Here is a 13951-nt window from a genome sequence, read left to right as displayed (position 1 = left end):
GAGAGTCTGGCCTATGTCCCAACAACCCCAAGAGCTCTCAAAGCCCAAAAGGAAATTACAAAGGCCAACTGGTGACCAGATGACTTCGCAAAGATCAAAGACAACAGAGACATAGCACGGAAGCAAGAATAGTGGAAAATGTAGTTGCAATCGAGAAAATGTAGCGAAGATGCAAACTCTAGCAAAACAGGCCTGTTTCTTGATGAACCGGCCTGGCCAATTTTTAGAACCGGCTAGCTGGTTTTTCTGAACTGAGGTCTGAGCCAAAAGACAAAAAACCAAAACTTGATCAAATCAAGTCCAATTGAAACAAAACTTGGCATGGATCTTCTCCAAGATAAGGTGAAGCTAATTGCAATGAATCAACTCAGAAAACCAAAGGATCAACATAGATCTAAGATGAGTCTCTCCAAAATGGGGTTTTCTCCATTTTCTTCCAATATCGATTTCTGGTTGTTTGTGGGAAAACTGCTCAAACCAGTTGATGAGTATGTTCCCAGAGGGTCATAGCACCAGAGAATCAACACAAAACACCCCAAAACCTCGGATCGAAGAAATCTCAAAAAAGACTACACTGGGAAAGGAAAAAGAGAAGAGGCAAAGATTGAACTCGAGATTTCAGAGGACAAATTGATATATTGATCACGAGAACAAGTTTACAAGAGGTGCTCACCCTCTCTACTATTAATCATCACTATCACTCATCGATGACAACTTGGCTAGCCTAAAGAAATAAACTTAGGTGGGAGAGATGGTTGTCATGGGTAGTCAGTATCCTTATTTATAGGGATATTACACATTCCCTGAAACATGTACTTAGCCATGAGGGCGGCATGGTCCAAGTTGGATTCCATGCATTGGACACCCACGATCCCTTTCATGAAGATGCTTCGCCTTGACACAAGCTCTCCGATGATGCATGTGTCGCCTCGAGATCCTCCCTGGGTTTGAGGCCTAGACCCGGCAAACCTGCCGCCTATAGTTTTGAGGCCCAAACTGTCAAACCCACTTGGAGACGCGTAGCTGCTATGCCTCCTTCACGATGTCGATGCATTCCTCGCTTGTCCTTGATCACCCGATCACCAAGTGCTCGCGCCCTTGGCTTGACTTGGACTGATCATCATCTTGACTCCGGTAAACACACTGTCTTCACCACCTTCCTCACATCCACACTTGCTTGTCGACGCCCCAAAGTGCTAGCTCTCCATGGTCCATCCTTGGGCCCTTGGTCCCTCGACGGAAGCCTCCACGTCCACCCTTCACGGCTCCCGGTCCATCATGCGCGCATGAACTCACTTGACCTTCTCAATTGTCGTCGACCGTCTCATGCTAAATATCTACATATCACAAGACAAGAGACATGCACATACCCAACTCATGCCATGGTTAGTCTCAACACACTAAAGCAAATCTCCGATCACCTCTTAACAATCACTCATCACACATACACATAGGCACATATCCACCTTGGGCTCGTAATTTCTCCCTTGATGGGTGCATTGTCAACACCAACACAAAGAGATGAATCAAAAGCAAAAAAAGTGTGATCTGACCAAAATCCGGTGAAAAGGAAGGATCAAGGTCATTTGAAATGAGCAAACTCGGTCCCCAAAGACATGGGCAGCGGCTCGACGCAACCGAGAAGAAGCAAAGCTTGGTTCCCAAACACATGGACAAAGGCTCGACACAACCAAGCAAGAAAGGTAATCCTCAAGATGAGGTAGAAAGGGCTCAACACCACTAGCAAAAGATTAAGGACCTGTTTGGGTAACATAGTTTACGGAAACTATAGGATCACAAAAACTGTAGTTTTGTAAGCGAAAGATATACAAAACCATGTTTTAGAAAAAAGAGGTCATGAGTGGAGCTTTTAAAACTCCAAAAGACTACAATTTTAATGAAACCGTAGTTTTAGAACTACAAAGTTTATGGTATCCAAACACCCAATAGCCTTTAAAAACCAAAGTCTTTTCGAAAACCATGGTATTTCTCTAATACTTTGATAATACTTTGTATCTAAACAGTGCCTAAAGCAGCTTAAAATTTCGAGAAACACGCTAGTCCCTCCAGAAGAGGTAAAGGCTCAACGCAACTAGCAAAGTGAGCAAAATTAGTCTCAAATGCAACCCCCCTTGAACAAATGCACTCTCCCAAATGAATGCACACTCACCACATGCCAACTCTTTGTGTAACCATTCTCCACCTTGGTGGCACATGCACACATCAAGACAAAACAATTTGCAACCCCCTCAAAATATGCTATGAAATGCACTGGGATGCAAAATGTGAGAGAGCTTCAGGAGTAAGTTATCAAGAATGATATGATGCTCAATGTGATTAGTTAATGTGAGGATTACCAGCAAATGCTCGAAATGATCATTTGATACAGACCAAGACTAGCAAAGCATTTTGAGTAAATTTTAGGCTTTAGAAAAGGTTCAACATTATAATAGCGCCAAGAACATGTATAGCAAGATAACAGCAAGTGCTAAACATGATTAAACAAGGTGAACTAGCCTTATCCAAAGATCAGCGCAAACACCCACACATTAATCCAAGCCTTGTTGTTTTTTTATCCTCAAGCCAACTTCTTACAACCAAGTGTTCACTTCTTTGGCAAACACATGAAGCAAGTAAGTGACCGTATTGGATATAACTTGTAGCACAAATCTCAACATTTCTTGGATATTTCAGATTTGTCATTCAAACTTGGTTGATCATAAGTTCGTCAATTATTCATCATTTTTAGGCACAAGTTGTGTCTTTGCGACACGAAAGAACTAATGTTCTCCCAAGGTTAATCATGGGCTAAACATTCGCAATGAAATTCGGCCTTTGGCCCATAGTAGAAGCTCTAGCAAATCTAGCATAAGCATGGCAACACAAATTATCAATCAAGCCTACACATGCTAGGAGCCAAAATCAGAGGTGAACAAGTTTCATGTTTCGCCTCAGTTAAGCATCGTGTTCACATTAGGAAAACAAGCTTAGCTTTTCAAAGTTGTGCCATTTATCAAAATTAAAGAGCCTAAGCTTGCTCAAGCACCATCATGTACTACACATGATACGCATCACTAATAGCATCAACTCATTCTAAAGGATATACAAGTGAAGCTCATGGATGCTCTGATGTACATGATGATATGCAAGGCAAGGTATGGTACAAAAGCAATACCAAAAAGCTATCACACAAAACCAAAAGAAAAATCTAGTATACAAAATCTTACAACCACCACTGTTGGCGTGGTGGCGGAGGGGCTGGGTGTGATTGTTGCCAATGTTGCTAGAGGAAAGGCGGCGAGCAACGACTTCCACGGGAAGAGGAACTGCACAACAAGAGGTAGAGTAGGCCAGCAAGTCGTGCGCATGGAAGCAGAGGTGCAGCATGGGTCGGAGGAGAAAGATACAGGAGAATAGAAGAGGGATGGATGATTAATTAATAATAATCTCGCATGGACTAAACGACAACGGGGTCCATATGTTAAGTGGATCCATGAGTTAAAATTGAGGATCAGTTTTACCAAATGTTTTCTAACAATTATAGTCTCTTTTAGATTTAACTTACACCCATACACTGAAGAAATGGCATAAGCAGATACCCTACATGACCCTGAACATTATCTTATATGACTGGATCTTTTGGTACATAATATATACTCCTAGCTAGTACATTCTTAGGTTATCCGCACTCGTCGACCTCTATTTCCATCTCTAAAAAAGAATATTCTATCATAGTCATCGAGATTCTCTACTCTATACTTATTTCTCCCGCACCCGTGTCATCTCTATCCCATACTCTATACCAACTACTCCATATTTTATTCCCCTCCCTCCCTCTTTCTCTCTCTCCACAACTCCCTCTCTCATTGCTACAATGGTGCTGCAGTGTTTCAGCAGGCTGCTCTCGCGCGCGGTCTGTGGCGGTCTGCTGTGCAGCCGGTACGCTCCCGGGCCGTTTATAGACGCGCGGTGCGCACCACGCGCACGCTACCAGTAGCGTACCGGCAGCTTTAGCGCTGCCCGGTGCGGACAGCCTTACAAGCCAAGAGAATCTTGAATGCACAAACGCATGGGGTAGGGTTTCTCGGGCCACTATTTATTTGTCAAAAGTAGAGTATATATATGATGCTGCGTGATACACCTTGGGAAGGCTGAAGGCTCATTCTCATCTTGGTTCAAGCTCTGTGAGCGAAACCTCATTCGTCGACATTATCGTTGCTTTTGATTTGTCGGTGGACTGCAACTTCAGTGCCCTGTTATACGCATCCGAGTAAAGGTGCGAGTTGCCTTCCATCTCCTGAACGCAAAATGTAGGCCTGGACGGGACCTGGAGCGAGACTGTGTTGCTGCTAAGCATGACGTTTACAGATGACATCGTCGGCCTATCTGCAGGGCTGTCCTGAACACACAGCAGCCCGATGTTGATGAGCTTCGACATCTGATCTGGAGGAGCTCGGCGGCCCAGCAGGAATGGATCCAGCAATTCTTCGATTGTTCCTGTGCTCCAGTGCTCCCATACCTGCACATATGCGATAAATTATTTGGCCGTTACAAGAAATTTAGTTCTGAACATTATTCTTTGTCAGCTGCACAGAAGTACTCACAAGACTTAAGAGGTCAACTGATTCCTCCGAGTTATCCAAGCTACTGATTTTCCTCCCTGTGACTATCTCCAAAATCAAAACACCAAGACTGAAAACATCTGACTTCACAGAATACTGCCCTTGCATCGCGTATTCAGGTGCCATGTATCCACTGAAATATGAACCTAACAGTTAGTATCTTAGGCTATATACCATACCAGTGTTACATATCTTGATATGCTTCTCCAAGGAAATGCAGTATAATATACACTCTACTTACTATGTTCCAGCGATATGACTAGTGACACCTTGGGATTGGTCCATCTCGAAGAGCTTTGCTAAGCCAAAGTCAGATATCTTTGGATTGTAATCAGAGTCGAGTAGCACATTGCTTGGTTTGAGGTCTCGATGAACTATCTTGAGTTGAGACTCTTCATGGAGATATTGCAAGCCTCGAGCAACTCCGGTTATAATCTTGAGTCTCTTCCCCCAATCTAGCTCTTTGCTTTTCATAGAATCTGCCATCCAAACAATAAACGTTTTATGTCATTTTTCAAAAAGATGGATCTACGCAGAGCAACAATGCTTCGTTTAGCATTGACTCCCGCAAACCCCCCCCGCCCCCCCCCCCCCCCAAGTCATTAACCCTATTCTCTCTGTTTTTATTATGTTCTAAAACATAAAATGGCAAAAATTTTCCTACTTTTTATATCATTATAATATAACAAACTAAAAGTGCATGCCTAATAACTAGGTCCTTTCCTTTCAAAAAAAAAAACAACTAGGACCTTTGCAAACACTGCACTCTCTCATGTAACCAATGAAAAAAAAGACGTGCTTCATTATTGACATTTATGATGCTTGCTGATATTGTGAAACGGCTCTCTTTTGAAGAGAAACGTACCAAAAAGTATGGTGTCGAGGCTCCTGTTTGGCATGTATTCATACACAAGTATTTTCTCGTGTTCTGCCAAACAAACGCCTACGAGCCTCACAAGGTTCTTGTGTTGAAGCTTGGCGAGTAATACTAGCTCTGTTTTCAGCTCTTCCACTCCCTGTCTGGAGCCAAGCGAGAGCCTCTTCACTGCAATTTCTAGGCCATCAGGAAGGACTCCCTGCGCGGGTGAAATTAAAAGGCACTCAGAGCTGCACACACCAATTCGTCCAGAATTTTATCAACAAAAAAAAAATCAGAATTGGATATGATTTGTACCTTATAAACCGCTCCGAACCCTCCTTCGCCAAGCTTATTGCTTTCAGCGAAGTTATCCGTTGCTGCCCGTAGGGTGGATAGGTCAAGAAGGAGCGAATCGATGCTTTGGATGTTGTCTGGATTAGTAGAATCTGTCGGGAAGAGAATAGATATATACGGTGTCACAGCTCACATACATAAGGTTTTCCCTACATGGAACTTGATTGCTGTTGCCTCCCTTTCAAATTGCAAGTCATTCTGTCTTTTTTAAGTAAATATAATGTACTCTATACAAGGTTTTTTATTTTGGTATTGCAAAAAATTCGTCCACCACCGAAATTACCAAATTTCGTAAAGTTCGGCCGAAATTTCGCCAATTTTTTTAGAGACTAGCACATGAAGTATGTTTTTTCTAAAAGAATTTAGATTTAAATAAATATTAGTATGATTTATGACTACACATCTATTAAATAGAAGAATATGCAATATAAATAATAGAAAATATGAGTCTAGAGTTATATAGCACATGTATTAGCGTATTACAAAATTTTGGATTTTTCTTTCGGCCACTACCGAAATTAGGCAAAAATTTCACCGAAATTTTGAACCCTGACTCTATATCTAGATATACAGCAAGATGTACATTATGTATAGATACATAAGCCGGTGTAATTTTCGTATATACATCCTCTTAATTAGAACGTACGTCAATTATTACAAAAGTTTCAACAAAAAATCCACCCCAAGAAGTCATAAAGAGTGATTTCTTATATATAACTATAATATAACAATAGTTAAACAATATATTTTGGAGAAATGAACTGTGTTTATGTCTAAAACAGAAATGAAAATAACACCAATGGAGTATGTAAAAAAAAAAAATCACCGATACCCTGCTGGTGGGCCAGTTGATTTTATATATTGCGTGTGGTCACTACTACAATTAAACTGATCAATGAACTTAGTCAGACTTACATGGTTTTCCAGAGTCCTGTTGTGCTTCTGTTTTTCTACTCCGAAAACAAAAATACGTCACCGCGACAGCTATTAATATTGCAGCAGCTAAAGGCAATGCAATGGCCAAGACCAGTCCTGTTCTATCTCTTCTCCCTGAAAAAGTGAAAGCAGTAGTACCAGCAGGGACACATATTAGCTCTCAATAAAAACTGAACCGTGGTCTTTGTTGGTAAAAAATTGTACCTATAATTAATTTTCCTTTTTTTTTATTATTGTTGGCATTATTTATTTATTATGTCAATAACGCACCAGGCGTACGCATCATTGCCCTGCTATTTTGGTAAACAGTACTATACTGTCCAGTTATCTTTAGGAAGGAAATCATGTATGGCCAGGCCAGAAACGGTACCTTCAAGATAAGTGGCTTCTGTTTAAGCGAAACTCACCTTGGCCAGTCACCGGTGGCTGTGGCTGTGGCGGTGGCGGTGGCGGTGGCCCGGGCGGCCCCTGGAGTTGTAGTAGCGGGCGGCCAGAGAAGAACTGATATGTCTCAAATCGGAAGTTGCAGCGCACTCCGAAAACTCTCCCGCCATGCTTCCCGGTGAAATACTTGGGCGTGAACGTCCTGATGATGTTCCCAAGGCATGTCCGGCAGTCCGCCGCCGTCATGTCCGGCGTGCACTGCGCCAGCGAGTAAATCATGGGGTAAGTCTGGTCAAACGGCAGTTCACCTGTGCCGAAGCGCCTGGCCGAGTTCGTGGCCGCGTAGTCAGCGGTTGCGTTGACGAGCCGGCCGGAGGCAGCATCGAACGCTGCTGCCGCTGACGAGCTGACGTTGTCGAAGCTCCAGGCGATAAAATTCCCCCTGTTGTCGGTGGTGTTGGCCAGGAAGTCCCAGTCGGCGTACCGTACGATGCAGGGGTCGTTGAACATGGTCGCTCCTTTCGTTAGCGGGCAGAGCTGCTGCGCGTACAGGAACGCTGCGGAGACGCAGCTCGCGCATGTGGAGGCGTTGGTGTCGCCGCGGCAGAGCGCAAGAGCGTAGACCACGTCCGGCCCCGTGCCTGCGGTGCCGGTGGCGAAGAGAGCTGGACACGACGACGCGTTGTTTGGGAGCACGTTCGCTGGTTGATTAGGCTGATAAGCTTGACTGATGTTGATTCGTTGTGAGAGGAAAACACCGTTGACTGACTGATAAGCTCTGGCTGAAACCAACAAGCGAACAGGCCGTTCGAGCAGACGGATGTTTGCCTGGTAGGCGCTGTTCTCCGTGTAGTTTACAGAGGTGTAGTTGCAGAGCTGCCACGGCAACGGCTGTCCGATAGCGAGTGGAACGTGGTGGAAGACGAGAAGAAGAACGGCAGCAGAGGCAAAGAGGCGGCAGAGCATGGTTGTCGTCCTCGTCATCGCCATTGTTGCGATGTCCAGATGGCGAGGAGGAGCAGGTTAATAACGAGTTCCTATTTCTCGGGTCACTATGGGTCTAGTACTAGCAAGTACTACTAGTCAAGGAACAAGGGCATAGCGGGGCAAGACCGCTAGGGTTGACTCTTGACGCTGATGCATAATAAGGGCTACTTTGGAAGTATGGGGAGTCTAGCCCAGGGAAGAGAAGCCCCCGAGAGGATTCTGACGTCAATTCGTTTCCCTGGGTTGTCTTCCCTGCCAGAGGTTTAGTTCCCTGTCGCTGTTTGGAGAAAAGAGCAGGAATCTCAGGGAAAAAATGGTCTCAATAAATCATGAAAAAAGAGAGAGAAAAACTAGAAATAAAAGTATGACCGCTATCTCCTCTTCTTGTTTCTGATGATCAGGAAGACACCGGAGCAGGCTTCCAAGCAGCTGAGCAGCATGATGGTGAGGCCGCTCACCAGGATGTGCACACCGGCCATGACAGGCGTGGAGCGAACCCGAGCCGGAGGCCAGCGACACTGCAACAGCGAGGCCGAAGCCGCTGCGGCCTGCGGCACCATCGTCGCGATCAGCACGGCCACCACCGTCGTCGAGTTGATGGCGTTGTTCGCGATGCCCTGCATGCGCACGCGCGTCTGCTGCGAGTGCGCCTTGTGCTTGAAGTCTCACTCACCTGATGCTTCAGCTCGCACGCCTACTTGTTGCCGCCGCCGCCGCCCGGGGTGATGGTGCGCGCCAACTGCACGCCGTGCTCCGCCAGTAGCTTCGCCGCGTCTGCGTTGCCCATCTTATCCGCTGTGTCCAGCGGGGTCTCGCGGGACCGTGGTCCGGCATCGTGACCAGCCGCTTGATGATCTCGTGGCGCGCCTTGTGCGCGGACATGTGTAGCGCGGTATTGTCCTTGTTGTCCGTCTGGTTGAGCAGCGCCGTCTCGGCGGCGAGGAGCGCGTCGACGAGGTCTAGCCTAGTGCCCTTGGTGGCCATGTGCAGCGTGGTCTAGCCCTTCTTGTCCGTGCGCAGCGCGATGCTGGGCTCCGCCTCCAGCAGCGCGCACCACCTCCACAGCATGGTTCTGCCTGGACAGCAGCGCCCCGAGCTCCTCGGCGTCCATGCCGGACATCATCTCTGCATGGACCCGAGCTGGCCGGCGCGCGCCGCCACGTGCATCGCGGTGTCGTCCCGCTTCCCCGTCAGCTGCTTTGTCATCTTCTTGCGCCGCGTCACCGCCTGCGCCGCCCTCGGCAAGTCCATCGCCAACACTGTGACAGCCAACAGCGACTCGTGAAAGGAGGAACCGGGCCCCAGGGAAGCGCTCCCGGCCTCTTGCGTAGTGGATTGCTCCCCCGTGAAAAACGCGGGGAAGGGGGCTGTATTCCACGTCTCCGGGACCTTCCAAATGCAGCGGAAGATTACCCCGTGACAGATCGCCCCGTGGGTTCCCGCCCCGGACAATCGCAGGGAATCCGGTGGGGATCAGTGCTTCCAAATTAGCCCTAAGTAGGGTAATGGCCCAGGGCCCATTTTCCCGTGGAAAACTCATCTAAGATGGGAATAGATTTTCTCACGCTATAAAGAGTGAAATGCACCTTTTTTTTCATATTCTCATCTAGATCCATAAACTCTTAAAATCATTATCTGGCTTCTTTAATTTTTAAGTGGTTCACTCTAAATTTACCATAGGTCCAATCATAGACCTGAATTTGGGCTTGTTTGGTTCCGCTTTTAGTCAAATTGTTGATCACTCTCCGCGGGAATCGCTGAAAAGCATGCCAAACGGTCCGTGGTGATGCCACTACTTCTTCCTTTTGTTTCCACTTGCCCAACACCCACCCGACGCCACCGCTATCTCTCATCGACACTGCCAAGGATCGCAGCGTTGCAGACCCTCGTTGATCAGGCAGCTCTTATTATAGTACTTTGTTTGCCGATAACCGCACCTATATCTTTGATTCCTGCAAGTGAAAGGATCTATGGCTAAAGGGGGTGAATAGCGTATTAAAAATTTCCTTTGAAGACACAACACTAGACACAAAGTGATCAGTACAAGGGACAATCCGAACAGCCACTACAAGCATAGCCTACTGCGCCACAATGCAAGCCCCCTAAACAATTCTAGTAGGAAAGATTAACACTGCTAAAGCGCACAAACTGCAAGAGTCCGCAACTACAACTAGTCAAGCTACAATAACCAAACTACTCGAACTACTCTATTCAACTAGGAGATCATTCTCCAATCTCACTAGATCCCTCTCCAATCTCACTCTAGATCACTCTCAAGTCAAGCAAGAGTGGAGTGTATTTCTTGAGCTCTTTGTAGGTGCCAATATCAGCCAAGGGTGCCAAGAGAACCCAAATGGCCGGTCACCCTTCTATTTATAAGCCAATCAAGAAAACTAGTTGTTGGGTTCTTGGTGGGTATTCTGCAAGGTCACCACAAAAGTCCAGTGACCACCGAAGGAAGGACACCATCCCCCAATGATCATTGTTAACCTACCTATGAGAACTAGTCATCCGGGAAGCCTTTACTCTAGTGCCACAAAGCACTACCACCAAAGAAATCCAGTGGCATCAGAGAGCCAGCCAGCGCTGTACAAGTGCACCGCAATACCTTTTCTCCGATGAATCCCTGAGGGTTCCACCGTGGTTACCCAAAGGATCCATTTTAGTCTTTTATCATAACTCACTTGACAACAACTTAGTTGACATGTTCTAATGAAGAAATTTCCACAAGCAGCAAGTACATATGCTAGGAATAAACTTTATATAGGCACGATTTTCGCATGATTTTATTTCAAGCTTTTAGTTTGATTTTCATATAAGGCATTGTTAAATGTGTGGGACTCAGGGAAACATGTCAAGACTGGACAGAAGTGGTGCAAACCGGCGTGCCAGAGTGACGGGAGGTCAAATGGTGCCAGGGTGGCATCGCCTGGCCTTTAGGGGGGTTGACGGACCCCCATTCTACTCAGTTTGCTCTGAATTTTGGCGTATGTCTTCATCTGGTTGTACACAACACAGTCGTGTCATGTTTGGTCATTTTTGTGCATTTGGGAGATCGCTCGACCTATGGGTTGGTCACCCAACCCGTGCACTTGTCCCTTGGCAGATCTATTTCTTCATTCATATTAAAACACAAGTACATGGAGACAAGGACTCTTCTGATGACGAGCATGAGAAAGCAACAATTTATTGAATTTAAAGTAGACAAAGGCACATTACAACATTGAAAAAACAAAATGAATAAAACAAACGTAATGTGCCTAACTTATTATGAGATGATCACGGGGGTCTCAAGGTGAAGGTGGAAAGAAGAGACCCTCCTTCCCCATGGCCTCAGCGAGGCCCATCAGCTTCGCACCCATGCCTATGCAAAGTGTACGGAATTCATGCTCTAAGCACGATTACTGATCCTTGGAACACTCTCTTCTAGTTTTCTATTTTCGATCCTAACCTTTCTAATGATAACTAGAAGATGCTCTAGAATGGGATTTGGAGGGTCATCCTCGCTATCCTCGAATTGCCCCGGTGGCCCACTAATCAGAGGTTGAGCAGGCCACTGTCGTATCTTGATTGTGATTGGAGAAGATTCAATTGATCCCTACATTTTCTTCTTATCCTAGGATGTGAGTGGTGGCCTAAGGACTTTTCACTATGCCAGAAATAATAATCACTGCCTGGTCTATACCCCCCATAATTGTCGGAATTCATACCAGCATATGTTAATCGGTAGTTATGGAGGTGGCCTATCACTGTCGATTTGGCGACCCGACAGTGATAATAGTCTATCACCATCGAGGTCAAAGCACCAGCAGACAATGGTATATTGAGTATCACTGCCAGTTTGAGGCATCGACCAGTAGTGATATGTTGAGTATCACTGCAGGGTCAAGGCATCAACCATCAGCGATATAATGAGTGTCACTGTTAGGTTGACACATGAGCCTACCCTGCAAATTAATATATCACTGTCGGCTCATACTTGAACCCGGCAGTGACACTCATTACATCAGCGCCACCTTGGTAGCACACCCAACATTGAATTTGTGACTGTCACTGCCGGCTCAGTAACACACCCGGCAGTGAGTATTATAATGCTCCAAATACACCAGATATATAATGCAGAAGACACCTATAATGAGCCAAAAATATAACGTATCAGAGAATTATAATGCACCAGATACAACAGATAAAATGAACTAGATACACAAGATTATTCAAGTTACATAGCACACCTAAAACATCGATGATATATAAATACACGATATTTAGCTAGAATAACAAATAAAGCACTCTGGATTAGTTCTCACATCCATATAAAATGTAAAACTCTGATTTCTCTTCAAACACCTCGTCCATGAGGAACCCAGCAAGTTAATTGTTCTTGCATTCCTCTGATGTTGGACTCTAGCAGCTAATGTTCTTATTGCTCTCCTCCCTATCATTGAAGCAAAAAGGTATTAATTAGATGCACAATTAACATGTGTTACCAAAAACGATAGCATGTTTCGTTGAATTGATGAATGTAAATAAAATGGAAAGCATGGATTGCAACAGTTTTTCTCCGGTGAATTCGTGCATTTTATGCATCACGTAGAAACCTCTAAGGTTTGTTGGCTAGCGGTTGATGTAGGGTATAATTCTCCATAGTTTCTACCATGAAAGTTTTCGGGTACGGTCTATAATACAGCTTTTTGTTAATGTACTCCGTGAAGGCACTGTGTGAGATTATTATAAATTGAGAAGGTTGAATATATGTGTTCTATCCTTAAAATGAAAATGTTTCACGCTTCACTTACCTATTAAGCAAGAATTCAAGGTCTCTGATATGACTTATTGGCCTCCTCGAGTTGTAAACTCTCATCTTGCTTTCTTGTAGAATGAATTCTATGAGGACAAAATGGGCACTGCAACCACAAAAGTTCAATGCAAACTGGGCCCTACTAAAATAATAATATTGAGCAAGACAAGAAACATGTTGTTGACAACCAAAAGTGGTCAAAGCTTATAATGGACTCCACCATCATATTTCTATCGTCAAGATGGTCAGAAAACATATTTGGATCATCTTATCTGGAGCCCGGACGAAGAAACGGCGATTCGGGAGTGCTGGCCCAGCCGGCCGGTTCCTAAACCGGCCAGGCCGGTTTGGGCAAGTTCTTCAAATGCAAGATTACACTGTATCATTACGTTCCTCTCATCAAGCTGATCGAAAAACATATATTGTTCGCCCCGTTCGGAGTCCAAATGAATTAATTGTGGTTTTCGAAAGCCGTTCTGCCATGGACGTGCAGTAGAACCGGACAGGCCAGTTCTGGAACCAGATAGTAGTAGGGATGAAAACAGTACGGATATTTTCCGACCGTATTCGAAACCGAATCCGTTTAGAGGGGTTGAGATCTTTCCATATCCGAGTCCGGATATACAACATCCGATATCGTATCCGTATCCGAATACTCAAATCGCATATTTATGATGTCGATATCCAATCGTATCCTATCCGACATAGTTGACACTATCCGTATTCGAATCCGAATCCGGACAAAAATATGAAAACAAATGTAATATCGGTGATATCCGTCCATATCCGATCCATTTTCATCCCTAGCTAGGAGGGAGTAGAACCAGCCAGGCCGGTTCCTTGCCTGGCTGTAGGGCTGTGCAGCCCCCGCAAAAACTGGCTAGGCCGGTTCGGCAACCGGCTATGCCGGTTTGCTTGTGCAAGTCCGAACCAAACACTTTCCAAATTGATTTCTGGACGTGTTTTCGCATAGAAAACTTAGAGATCATGATCTGAAGATGTTTTCTATTG

At 45.2% G+C, this 13951-nt stretch overlaps 1 protein-coding gene across 2 annotated transcripts; it reads right to left on the bottom strand.

The window, feature by feature from the left end:
* Positions 1–3520: 3520 nt before the first annotated feature.
* LOC136517888 (cysteine-rich receptor-like protein kinase 10) lies at positions 3521–8195 on the bottom strand. 2 transcript variants are annotated; one of them, XR_010774355.1, is made up of 8 exons: positions 7179–8195; positions 6751–6885; positions 5797–5927; positions 5488–5698; positions 4864–5101; positions 4605–4755; positions 4035–4519; positions 3523–3673 (listed from the first exon to the last, which is right to left on the bottom strand). XR_010774355.1 is itself a non-coding variant. In XM_066511542.1 (7 exons), exons 1-7 carry the CDS (start codon positions 8143–8145, stop codon positions 4166–4168), a joined length of 2187 nt encoding a protein of 728 aa, XP_066367639.1. In that variant the 5' UTR covers positions 8146–8195; the 3' UTR covers positions 3521–4165. The 2 variants fall into 2 exon arrangements, 1 of the variants encoding a protein (XP_066367639.1); XM_066511542.1 differs by having other exon boundaries at positions 3521–4519.
* Positions 8196–13951: the final 5756 nt, after the last annotated feature.

The sequence above is a fragment of the Miscanthus floridulus genome, chromosome 17, assembly GCF_019320115.1.
Source record: "Miscanthus floridulus cultivar M001 chromosome 17, ASM1932011v1, whole genome shotgun sequence".
NCBI lineage: Eukaryota > Viridiplantae > Streptophyta > Magnoliopsida > Poales > Poaceae > Miscanthus > Miscanthus floridulus.
Note: the sequence above shows the minus strand (reverse complement) of the source record. Positions and strands in the feature narration are given on the sequence as shown.

Coding starts and splice junctions, on each gene's coding strand:
- LOC136517888 (XM_066511542.1), bottom strand. CDS start 8,145: ATGGCGATGACGAGGACGACAACCATGCTCTGCCGCCTCTTTGCCTCT. Junction 5,928..6,750: donor ACAGGACTCTGGAAAACCAT/GTAAGTCTGACT, acceptor TCTTCCCGACAG/ATTCTACTAATCCAGACAAC. Junction 5,699..5,796: donor GGTTCGGAGCGGTTTATAAG/GTACAAATCATA, acceptor TCACCCGCGCAG/GGAGTCCTTCCTGATGGCCT.